Source organism: Cnephaeus nilssonii (genome assembly GCF_951640355.1).
Source record: "Cnephaeus nilssonii genome assembly, chromosome: 3".
Classification (NCBI taxonomy): Eukaryota; Metazoa; Chordata; class Mammalia; order Chiroptera; family Vespertilionidae; genus Cnephaeus; species Cnephaeus nilssonii.
The window spans coordinates 28,298,058-28,311,647 of NC_137074.1; the positions used below are offsets into that span (position 1 = coordinate 28,298,058).

A 13,590-nucleotide genomic window follows, 5' to 3' on the forward strand; every position below is an offset into this window, starting at 1 on the left:
CCGGATTGGAGAGGGTGCAGGCCAGGCTGAGAGACTGCCGCCCCCTCCCCCCCCCCCCCCGCAACATGCATGAATTTCATGCACCAGGCCTCTAGTATTACCATATTTTGTTCTCAAAAGAGCCTTCATCATTGGAATTTTGACTTTTGCACCATCTTTCTTAGTGAAATTCATCAGCTCTGTGCCCTCTTTTCTGAATTTTTGTTTCCAATCCCCCTTGAAATAAATAGCATTCACCAGGATAAGCCGAGTCAGAGGGCCAAATTCTTCCCCTGAAAACATGCCTTTAATTTTTCCTGTAAAGGAGGTAGAAGAGGAGGCAGGAAGAAATATGCAATAACTTAGTAGAAATGATTTAATCAAATTAAAACAAATATTTATTTTGCAGACCACTTGTGAATAGGGTGCTTCTTACCTAAACATAGCAATTTTTAAGGTAAAGAAGAGCACTATTAAATAATTTTACTTAGAAATGGGTACAAACAGGATTTCCCTGGGAAACAGGAGATACAGATTATCTTAGGCAAATTTGAACTGACCTAGTAATGAACTCTCTTTAGCAAGATTATTTCTATAAATGGCTTTTCAGACAAAAAGAACAAAAACTCAGTATCCCTTCCTGCATAGCCACTGGTATTTTCAAAGTTTATTTCAAGGACTTCCAGTAGGTCAATCAGAATTACTAAATTAATGCTACACTCAACCTTCTACTCTTGCAGCTACAGTCATTGACCATTGGAAGAGACAAGTATGGAGCTGCCAGAATGATTTTTTTTCTAAAAAACCAGAAATTAATATTTTAAAGTTATGAGACAAAAGCATGATTGGGTGCCATGGAGCTGCCTAGGAATGTGGACACAGCTCACCACACCCATCTCATGTTTTCAACTTATGGTTCCCATCTTACACTATCACAATTTTTATAGCAGAATAAATAAGCAAAGAAACAGACTGTTGTAAATTGAGGACCAGATGTATGCTTGTCACTACACATACAATGATCCTGAAATTTTAATAACATCCTCATTTTAAATGAGACATAGCTTAGAACCTGTTTGCTAGCTTGTATTTAATTTAAAGTTAAGATTACCATGTTTATAATAGGACTACTAACATTTATTATTAAACATTAACACATCCAATGAAGATCTATTAGTTATTTATAGTATATGGGTCGGGGCGGGGGAGCATTTAGGATTGACAGATCTAATAGATCTAATATCTGGCCAAAGATATTATTCCTGTTGTCATACTTTAAAAATCTATACTTTAACAAAAATTATGATTAAAATTATTCTATTAAGAATTCCACAAATAGGTGTCTTTTTAAAAAAAGTATCTGTGTACTTTTCAAAGCAGCTCACAACTTCTCTCTCGGTTTTACAATTGAGTATTAATTTGAATAGCAGGGAAGAGAAATAGGAGATTTGCCCCTCTGGGCCAGTTTAGTAGGAAAATATTCAACCTTTGTTTTCTTTAAGATATTAAAATCCATGAATACAATGTCAAATAATGATTTTACGAAAATGGGAAACTTTACCATCTGTTTTGCTTTCTACCCAGGCACTTATTGTCTCTGCACAAGCCTTTGCATTCTGAAAGTCCACCAGTTTTATGGCACTCTGAAAAAATTTCTCGTTGCCATGGAGATACTGTTCTTTCACAGTGAATCCTTCTTGAAGGTAGAGGGCATTGGCAAGATTAAATGTAAATTCTTGTTTTTTCTTTGAGATGGCAGAGAAAAATGACTTCAGTGCAGAAAATTCTTCTCCTAAAAAATAATTACAATGTATACTGACATATTGAAAACATAAAAACAACAGCTTTTCAGCTTTGCTTCTAAGCAATCTTATTCATATAACTACTTTTTGCACCCTTTCTAAAAATCCTTTCTAATTTAGTATAACTAATAATTCTTTCTAATTTAGTAAAAATATTTTAAGCATTTCCTAGAGAAATCAGCTCTTAATAGTAAAAAAACAGAATGTCTGTGTAAATTTAAAATTTCTGTAAAACAAGAATACACATTTAATAGTCTGAAGGGAACTCTCTCTTTATAGTCAAATTTAGCTTATTTTTAATTGTTGGAAATTTATCTTTAGAATCTCATTTTTTTGCATAACATGCGATATTTATGAAAGGGGAATGCTAATGGATGCTGATGGGGGGTATGACAGTGATTAGAATTCTCTTCAATATTATTTTAATTTTAGCTTAAGAATTACTCCCTTATGAACAACTGTACCTGTCCAAGATTTGAAATTTACTAGGCAACCCATATAATCATCTCTAGAGTTGCATAATAATGAGAATTGCCTATTTCTTCAGGTTCATGAATCTGTATACTTTGGTTTTCTACATGAACAATAAAAACTTTTAACCATCCCAAGTATAACAACTAGCCAAATGAGTCCATCAGAATTAGCTAAGACTCACCACTGGCCTATTATTTATTTATTGTTGGATCATCCTGACCGCAGTGTTGTCAGGAAGGTGCATGTGCCTATGAGAGTATTCTGTGATTTTTGATCAGTGGCTTCCTATTCATTACCAAAGGGTCCCAATATTTTTTAATTCCTTCTGCCTTAATCCTAAAACTCAATCATGTAGTCCGGGAATTGTATTTCAAATCAAAGGCTTATTCAGGGCCTTTGTTATATTTTCAGTTAAATACTGAAAATACCACTTTTATAATGTTAAAGTTGGGTATATATAATTAGTTTCTATTGAAGAAAGATAGTTTATCATTGTAAGAATGCCCATTGAATAAATAGATTAAAAAATTATTACTGAGAGAAACTTCTCAGTGTCAAGCATGTATGTGTATGTTGTGTGTGTGTGTGTGTGTGTAAACAATTTATCAGCCCATAGTGCATCTGTGTGTAAATATGAACATCTGTGTGTAAATATGACTATAACCCCATGGCCTCTTATCTTGTCCAGCTGAGTGGAGGCTACATTTCAGTCCCTACTCTCCTCTTTTTCCTGCTCTCTTGTGTAGGTACAGCCTACGCAACCACACAGGGGACTCTGGAAAGTATAGTACATTATATTTCAAACTATAATTCCCCATTCATGAACACAGACACACATAAAAGATTTTATATATGAAAACTTCATCTGAAGAATTTGGGTAATTCTTTACAACCCTGGAAATCCTTACATAAAGAAGGGAAGAAAGCTCATCTATTGTCCTTGTTGATGCAGTGATTTCAGATGTAATCATTTCTTGTTATTTGAAGCTAAGAAAAATGTCTCCATAGCCAGGAGGCTACAAAAAAGACTTCCTGAGGGAAGGCATGAGAGCTTCTCTAAAAGAATTAATTAGGGTCAGAAATAAAGTGGCAAAATTTGAAAACAGTCTTCAGGAACTTGTTCTTCATCTTTAAAGGAATGGGGGGAAAAGAAGAAGGGAAGAAAAAATACTTCCAGATCATTTGTCAGAACAACTAGATTTATGTCATGTACTTAAGGTCCAAGACTGTGTGACAGTCAGCCAGCTGCCCTTTGATAAATCACTGGACTCAGAAGTCAATAAAAAACTGTCACCAAATAGCACAAGTTTGGAGGAAAATATAAAGTTATCTGCCGTACAAATTTGACTTAATTTACAGTTTAATAACCTCTTTCAGCATAGAAAAAAAAAAGAATACATATGCATGGCTCCTAATAAGTTATGAAAACAAGTTTAATTTCCTAAAATAGAGCCACGGAAAATCTACAAGCCATAGGGTGAATATGACTTTTAGTTTGATTGTACCAGACCTCCAGAAAATGTTCTAAACTTTAGTACATGTTTACTTCTCTTGCTATGAAGAACCCAAAGGCCAATTGTGAATGCAATGTGACAGATCCAAAGATGAAAACAAAGAGGGTTATAGGATTGTAGATTATTTTAGCCAAAAGGGCCATATAAATCATCTCATCCAAAGTCCTATTTTTATAGTGAGGAATCTAAAATCCAGAGAGATATAGAAACTTGAGAGGTGCCAAGTCCCAAGGTCATTTGATTGCAGAGCTGAGTCAGGAATTCATTCCTATGTCTGCTTCCATAATGTTCTTGTAATAAAGAAGCACCTTCATGTTAGTCTTTGATTAGTAAGCAAAATTATTACAGGCAGAGAAAACTGCAGCATTATCAGAGGTTCAGTAAAATGGGGAAGGTAAATTCTGGGCAGATGTCTTGGCAATGGGGGGAAGGAGAACCGAGGACACTGAGAGCCCCCGTGGGGGTGGATGCCCATCTGTAGAATAAGTGGGGTGTTCATGTGAAACAGATTGCAGCATAAAAAGTAAACTATAGGCTGATTTCACGGAGTGCACCTTTGATAATCACTGGGAATGAAAGGCAGGGCCAGGGCTAAGATGAGTCGATGAGACACTTTCCTTGAAAATCAAATTGAAGGAGATGCCAACAAACTCAATAATCAAGATAAATAATATCTTATTGTAATACATAGCTTAAAAATTAGTATTGATTTAAATAAATTCATGATGAACAAAATAATAAAAACTGTAAATAAAGACAGGATCGTTATTAGTGATATTTCTTTCTGCCTTGGGTTCCAATATGGCTGTTCCAGGCACAACCTTCCTACACGTCACACTCTTCCTCCTGTCCTTAGTGCCATTTTGTTCTTCTTTCTCCAGACCCCATAGACATTTTATCCACCTTCTTGCACTCTCACTGCTTCCTCCTTAATTCTGTCTCTCTTTTTCTTTACTCCTTTTTATTTTTCAAATCTTTACCCTTTAGGGCTGGTCTGCCTTTTCTTTTTGCAGCTTTCTTCCATCAGTGCCCCCCTCTCTCCCTTAACAAAGCATCACAGAAAACAAGTTTGGTACATCTTATTATATGTGTTAAAATGTTAATGCTTAATTGCCCATCAATATTCTTCCAAAAAATATAGGAATTTTTATTATTGTTCTTAGGATCTATAACCTCACTGAATCATTTCTGGAATTAGTTCTGGGCAAGTTACCTAACATTCCTTTGCCTTGGTGTCTATCAGTGTTATGTCTACCTCTCAAAATAATTGTGAAAATTAAATGAGACCATGTAGATCAAGCATATAAAACAGTGACAGCTAATATATATACATATACGTGTTTGATAGTGCCATCATTATTACTATAATTATTATCACATTCACAATCCTGAGTTGTTAGAACATCTGTGTTTCTCTGTAAGATTAAACCCATTTAAAGTAATTTAGATTTTTTGGAGGCTCTAATTTGCTAGTTCCTCGTGGAATCAACTTTACATATCTCCATAAATGTTCTATTAACCTTCCAAAGCAGTATCATGTGATTCAAATGTTTCTGGGACTGTGTAGTGGGATTTGCTGAAATTAATATAGACAGCCAAGACTAAATCTGAAATGGAGTGGCTTCCTTTTACATTATTCACAAAGGAAAACTCTTGCAATTAACTTTACTCACACCAACTTCTTTTTTCACATAACATTTCCTTTGTTTAAAATTATGCAAATAAAACCTTGTAAAGAAGAAAAAACAAATGCCTAAATAGAACTGTTCTGTGCTAAGGTGAATTAGTTGTGGTGAATAAAGTCCCAAATCAAAAACCCGGGTGTTTCCTCTGATGTTCATGGCATATTATCTGACAGAGATGTAAAAGTTTAAAATTAGAATTATTACAGAAATAATTATTACAGGGTAGCCAGGGAAATGGGGTGCCAGCACTAAAGTTTCGGTACACTAATGCAGATAAACCTTTGGAGACTACAAAACAAAAACCACTCACATGCACAAAGGCCTCTGAAAGGTGTTTGTGTGTGTGTGTGTGTGTTCCAATTTTTCTTTAAAAAGTATTAACCAAAGAAACTTTTAAAATGTATACACTAATGTTTTTTCTTGGTCTCATTTAAGTGCAAAGGTTAAATTTTACTTAGAAAACTAATTTGCAAAAGCTAATGAGCTAGAGATAAACACAAAGATTTCTGGGTGAGGATGCTCATGAAGCATTTTTATAGAAGTATTGGAAACAACCTAATGAAGAAGGGTTAAGGAAGTAATGATATGTCTTTAAGAGGCAATAAAAGGCAACAATAAAAATTTATATTCTGAAGCAGTTGCATGCTATGAGAAAATGATCACAACATAGTAAGAGATAATAGAAGAGTATTTATGTGTATATAGACATGTATGGATCTATATATGCATATACACAAACACACACATACACAGATCTTATTCTCAATTAATTAAAACTATCTAAAACAGGGCAGAATAAAATATACAGATATACTCACAATTTTATATCTGTATGGAATTAATTTCTTAATAAATTATTTTGGTAATGTTTTTATTAGGAAACAATTATAAGTGAATGGATATTGTTTACACTATAATTCCCCATTTTATTATAATTTTATACTTTTTACAACATTTTTATTTGTTAAAGTTATATGATCATGAACTTTTCTCTAATATTTTAAAAATAAATTGGGCCAGATCGTATCCAGTACAATAATCATATGTAAGAATCTTACCAGTTGAGTTTTCCTGAACTTTTAAAGTTTGTCTTATCTGCTGGTATGCTTTTCCTTTTGCTCCCAGTTGTACCATTCCAAGAATCAAAGTTGTTCCAAGTGGGGAAAATATAATGTTGTCCTTTTGAGATGAACAAATAGCTTGATAGAGATCCACTGCAAATTCAGTATTTCTTTGAGCCAAGGGTCTTGAGGCTTGACTTCCAGAAAAAGTCAATAGGAGACTCCACAAGATCTTAAACATTTTGACCTCTGTGCATTAATTCAAAACTTATTAGCTTTCAAAGTAATCAGAGTTTATCATCTCACACTCAAAGAAAACTTCCTACCTATTAGAATTTTCTGTCTTATTAGGACAAATTACCCCAAATATATTTTACTAAGTATCATATATTAAGAAAAATAGGCCATGTGCTAATGGTATTTTTTTTATATTCCTTCAAGAACCAGTTCAACATGTATAGCAGTTTCTTAAAATAAAAAGAGGAATTATAATTCTGGGGTACTATCAATATAGTAATACTATTTCTAAATGTATATATGATACACTTTTTCTATTTTTCCCATGGTTTTACATAGAATACCTGTAACTCTGACATCAAGGGAACCCTCTGTCCAGACTACTCTATAGATCAAAAACAGAAATGGAATAAAAAAAATGAACACACTCCCATGTGGTTTTAGACCTATAATATTAAAAAGTTAATATATTCTAAATCAATTAAATAATCTGGCTAACTTTTTACAACAGTGAAAGTTATGAAATTTGTAGAGCAAAATACCCCAAAACCCACATGTAATTTTCCAAAGGGAGAAGAGAAAACTCTGAAAACTATAAAGGAACAAAATTATGACCAAATATAAATGGTACATCAATAGAAAAAGAGAGCAATATTTTTTAAAAAATCAAAGAACAATTTGACAAATAACAAATGTAAGAAAGCTGCAATTGAAAACTATAACTGAGTCACAACAACACTAATGACACCTTATTAAAGTGCTCTCCACTAAAATTGCAGAAAATTCAACCCTGATTACATACATCTAGAGCAGAGTGAGTTCTTGCAATTTTACCGAAGACTTGGTGGAAAACTGACTCTGAATGTCTCATAAATTTTACTAACACTATTTTTTCCCCACAAATAATACATTTGAGTAGCCCGTAATAATTCCTAGTCAAATAGATTACTCGGAAGTAATTTTTATTGGGGGTAAAGATAAAAGCCTTTGGAATACTGTGTTGTTAAACTTAAATTATTGAAAAACTATATTTCTAGAGTGTCTTATAGACCATTAGGAAGGTCACCATGACCCACAAGTGAGTTAAAAGTTATTAAGATCACTGTTATATATAAAGATTACCAATAGTCAAATATTCTCCAAAACTAAGCTGCAGAGTCATTATCCAGATATTTCAAATTATTTTCTAATATATATAGGTAAACTCTACATGCTTAGATATAGAGCTCTTTTTTTGTAAATTCTAAGTTCAATCCAAATAATTGTTAGAAAATAATGTTTTGTTAAACTAAAAATATACATACATATATCCCGTCAAGCAAATGCTTTAATCAAGGATTAGATTGGTACCTAAAGTTATTAGTAGTAGTGCACCAATAGTAAAAGCTAACACAAAATAAATTTCTGCATATCATTTTCTAATATATTCACTATCTCAGAAGATTTCTGTCTAAAATATTAGTTTGTAGATATGTAGTCACAATGTTATCAGTACTTTTAAGTCACCAAGAGGTAATCCATTAGGCACATCTTTATGTTCTTTATTTGTATTAAAATAATAAACACTATTATGAAGATTGTATGTTTACCCTTATAGTTAAATGAGGAAGTTATCCTCTCGTTGTTATTAATAATCTTAATAACTAAAATATACATTTTTGAGCATCCATTTCTCATAGAAAATTTCTAGGTACTTAGTAAATTACAAGCTCACACAAAATGCTGGTTTTAAAAATTCACTTACCTCATTGGCTTTTGGATCATATCTCATTAGAAATCACAAAGTGCTAATGAACTAAACAAACTGATGAATAGTCCTATAAGAATTCAATATTCAAATTTATAGTGACATATTTTAAGGAGAATAAAAGTAATGCATTAACTTGATAAACTTAAATAATATCTACTAAAGTGAATTAAAACATCAGTCTTACTCTATTAAACACTCATAATTAATATTATTGCATATATACTTCATTCAAAAGCTATTTAATTTTAAGGTACTTACTCAAAATTTGCTTCTGATCATTCACGGTTATCTTATGTCTGCTGAGAAACACTAGTACTTGGGACACCTGATCGGTCAAAGCCAACTCTATTTATCTTGAATGTTGCTAGATTAATTCCTCTAAAACCAAAGCAGGTGTTCACCACATTTGAATGAAAGGTCTGATATGATCAGGTTAATGATCAATGATGAAATATGCAAGAACTGAGAGAGATAGCAATACTAGAATTTTAAAAGATCATGAAGTTTATATTATTATTTCACTTCTTTTATAATAAGTAGAAGCAGAATTTGGAAGAATGTGCCAGTGCCTGTAAATTTGCTAGTAATTAGCTCTTTTTGTTTCTCATAGGAATCCTACATCAGAATACCAATGTATTCTATCATAAATATTTCCGAATACCTATGACAAAAAGAATAAAGCTGAATCAAGTCCAGAATGCAGAGAGACAAATTACTGCTGCATTTAGAGCTCTCAACAATTAATCAAATCATACAATAGAGGAGTTTTCTATGGATACAAGGCCCATTTGAATCCTTAGGGAAAAGTTTGGATATTAAAAAATATATAATTATGTTGAACAAAAAGACCAGATTAAGATTATAGATTTACTAAATTACATCAAGATATTACTGTGAAACATAAGTAATTTGATAGTTAACATTGGTGTTATATTTATGTGCTCTTACCATTTCACATGATTTTTTCTACAAACAGTTCATTAATGAAAAGTGGATGCGTCATTGAATAGGTTTTGATTTCATTGTTCTAGTTCAAATCAATACCGTCAGTGGCAATCAGATATTAAATAAGTGGCCTCTGAGAAGAGGAATGGAAATTTTGTTTCAGTTACAATTAAACAAATATGTACTATTGATTACTAAATGTAACATTATTTCTGATAAAGCTATGAAAAATAAGTAAAATGAATATAGATGCCTTTAAAAGAGTTTTTGTAAAAAAAGCTTTTTCAATGATCCTGTTAGCATCTTTCAGCGTCCTAGGGCTATAGCTTAATAACAGGCTTGAGGAGCCTGATGACCGATGTTGGCCATAACATTTAATTTACTAAAATTTTAATTGCCCATCTAAGCATCTCTGAATGTTTTCTAAATGTTGGGTTGTTCCCTAATATCACTTACTCTGATGTAAGCTAACTCATTTGCAGTTTTTAATATAACACTGTTAGAGGTTATTTTCCAAAATCACAGTTATGCAACATAAGAACACAATCCTTCTTCTGTTCTACTCTGCAATTCATAAATAATAAATCCGAATGTCTAAGACTATCATTCAATCAGTGCTCTTCTACCCATGCAGTGACACCAGCAAACATCCATCACAAGTACACTTGGTTACCAAATTATTATGTCTACAGCGTTCAGGTCATAATGTGACTTGCCCAGGAACAGGCCATTATTTTTCCTTCTAATGACAGACACAGACACTCAGTCTTAGTAAGATCATTTAATGAAGTTGTTCTGTAAGGACCTTATGTTAGCACAGTTCACGCAGACTGTACATTTTCCTTTCTTTTAGGGAGTAAAAAGCAGTGGCCATGAATTTCTCCTCCCTGGTTTAAGCTTTTTTAATAGACAATAAAGATACCACAATTGCCCATAAAATATTACTGCAAACCTTTGAATATTTTTTTATAAATCTGTTTCTTCTATAACTCAATTTTGCACCTAGAGCATTGCAGGGGGGAAATAATAGGAAGGGGTTACAGGTTCAATCTCATTATCCTTCTAATTGGCATTTAGTAGCATTTTGTAGTTTTTTTATAAGTAAAAATGTATTTAATTCAAAACTTTAAAAAACACACAATCAAGTGTTTTCATTAATAAATAAAGGACTTAAAAGTTAATTTTTTCATCAATTAATTTCAGGTATTTTTTTCCCTCTGCTAGTTTGCTCTATATATTTTGTGTGATAAGAGAGAAATGTTCTGAAAATATAATAGGTTAAATTATATTTAGCATAAATCTTCATATAACAAACAAAATAGCCTACTGAAAAGTATGGGACATGATTTTTTTAAATAACTCTTTTCTTATTGATTTTAGAAAGAAGAAGACAGTGGGGGGAGAGAGAGGGAGAAACATTGAAGTGGGAGAGTAATGTTGACTGGTTGCCTCCCCACCATATGTGTCCTGACTGGGGAAGCCTGTGCCCTGACAGAGAATCTAACCTGTAGCCCTTCAGTGCGCAGGAGGATGCTCCACCCAACTGAGCCACCTAAACCAGGGTTGGCACATCCTATTTTAATGTGACAAGTTCTTTTCACTGTAGAAAAATGAGTCTTAAATAATTAAACCTAAATGTTAATTTCAGAAACAGCGTATAAAGTCTTCAGTTCTATTAACATTTGATAAGTGAGACCCTGCTACCAGCTTAACTCAGTTAGATGCTGTAAGCTATAAAAGAGTAAGACATAATTAAATGTTGTTATTGCTTTTCTCTTTTGTGTATGTTTTGTTCCTAAGTATTAGAAACGGTAACATTAAAAGAGACTTTCATACTTTTCAAAACTCTATTTTCATTAAATATGCTTTTGAGACAGCTCCTCTCCTTTCTTTTCATAGAAGAAGCACTGAATTAGGGTTTAGAGACACACACAGCTTGGCGCTTTGCACATGCAATAGGCTATAGAGAGCTCTATCTATATTAATCAGATAATTTCAGTCTAATAATTTTAAACAAAGTATTCTCTAGGGGTAGAAAAAGTAAAATATGTCTAGTAAAATAATTTCTAAATTATCCTAGAAAAACTAGGGGGCTCATTCAACCATTGTTTAATGGACCACGACATTTTATGTGCTTTCACTTCAGAAAGTTGATGGCAGGAGAAGTGGGTTTTGTTTATTTGTGTATATCTGTCATCTAAAACAGTCCCTTGCATATGCCTTCAATAATTGGATGGATGGATGGATGGATGGATGGATGGATGGATGGATGGATGGATGGATGGGGAAAAGAGCCTTTGCAAACTATGTGGTACCCATATTACATGTCCTTAACATCTCAATATTCCTTTAAATTTCTGGAAATGTGGCTCAATTTTCACTCCACTATATTGTCAGCAATACATGACTCATAAATCATATGCTCAAAGTTTGAAATGATGAATTGTCTGATCAAATCTCCCAACCAGTGGAAGAATTCTCTGCAATATGCCTGTGTGTGTTATTCAGCCTCTTTCTGAACACCTCAAAGAATCCTCTGTCCCAAGGCAACATTTTCATTTTCAAAAAATAATTTCCATTGAAATACTTTTAAGTTAACAGAAAAGTGCTGATATAATACAAAAAACTACTATTTCCCACTCCTCTCTCTCAGTTTCCCCAGTTAACATTTCACCACATGCGTACTCTATCTATATAACTAATCTTTATCTACCCATCCACCTATCTATATAATATGCTTTTGTGTGGATACGTATATGCGTTGTGTTTAGTGTATGTGTATAAATATATACATATACACATTATAATTTATATTTTTAATAATTTGAGAGCAAGCTACAAACATAATTTTCTATCACTCCTAAATATTCCATTTTATTGTTTATCTACTTGTCTAAAACCATGAATTCACACTGATATCTGAAATCTCTAATCCCAATTCAAAATCTCAGAGTTCTTTCTAGTTTTCCTCCTTCCAAGTTTCGCAACAACAGTGTGATATCTAGCACTCATTATCCTCAATATATTTACTAATTTTATTCATTTATTTATTCACGTCTCATTTGCTCAATGTAATTACTCTTCCAACCATGCTGGTCATCTCCTCCACTCACCCACTCTGCCCTCACACCCTTCATTCCCCCCTCCCTGTGACCCCTTCCATACTCTCCGCTCCAGTAAGCATATTATCCGGTGGGTGTTCTCTAGGCTTCTCCTTCCTTTCATAGCCATACAGTGTGCCTGCTGCCAACTACTCTGCACCAAGATGGGAAGTGCCAATGGGAAGAGGATGAGAAACTTTTCCAGGTTTTAACAGGTATTAGGAAGCAATTCTAGAATCTGCCTTCTTAGAATTATGCTCATTAGTTCTACTTCTTTTCTTCACTACAGCTTTGAAATATTTGAGGATAGCTTGTATCTCCCATGAATTCTCTTTCTTAAACTAGACCTCCCATTTCTTGTTCCTCTTAATATGCTTTCTATGGCCTTAACCACTCTGAAGACATTCGTCACAATTCTTTCACGTGTATTGTGCTCCTCTATTTTCCTCATATGTGACTGTTGCTTAATGAGAAGGAAAGCAACATACACAGAAGTCACAATGCCTGACTCAGGATGCAATTAATTATAGATGGAATAGGCAACTGTCTTCTAAAAACCTTTCCTCTGCTATCCTCTCCACCAAACTAAAACTTGCTCCACTGATGCTGGAAATTCTGTTAGAGCTAATTTCACTGACTTTATAAGTAATGAGAGGTGAGTAAACAGAATGGTGAAGGTCAAAAACTATGGTCTCTAGAGTAAAATGAATTTGGGTTCCAATCCCAACTCACCATCAATAATTGGGCACTCTTTTAATGAATACAACTCTCAGATATTAACCTTAAATAGATATATTTTATATAATTATTATGAAGTTTAAACACAATGAATTTTTGCAGTTACTGGACAGAGTAGGCTCCTACATGTTGTTAGTTATTTTCTTTATTTTTGTGTGTTATTGCAAAAGTCTTCTCAAAATTGAAATATTTTGGAAGGACATTTTAAAATACAAATATATAGTAAAGTTATGTGAAAGAATTTATTAATTATTTTTACAAGACAGAATAAATAAAGCAGCATAAGACTATTGGTTGCCTGCCC

General features: G+C 33.1%; 1 protein-coding gene across 1 annotated transcript in view; it reads right to left on the reverse strand.

Moving 5' to 3' along the window:
- SERPINI2 (serpin family I member 2) overlaps nucleotides 1-6,756 on the reverse strand; it is a gene marked incomplete at both ends in the record, with an annotated part of 32,300 nt that extends 25,544 nt beyond the window's left edge. Inside the window, 3 exons of the mRNA XM_079767227.1 lie at nucleotides 102-296; nucleotides 1,541-1,771; nucleotides 6,513-6,756. Of these exons, the coding sequence (XP_079623353.1) occupies nucleotides 102-296; nucleotides 1,541-1,771; nucleotides 6,513-6,756 (670 nt within the window). The remainder of the gene's footprint in view (nucleotides 1-101; nucleotides 297-1,540; nucleotides 1,772-6,512) is intronic.
- Nucleotides 6,757-13,590: the final 6,834 nt, after the last annotated feature.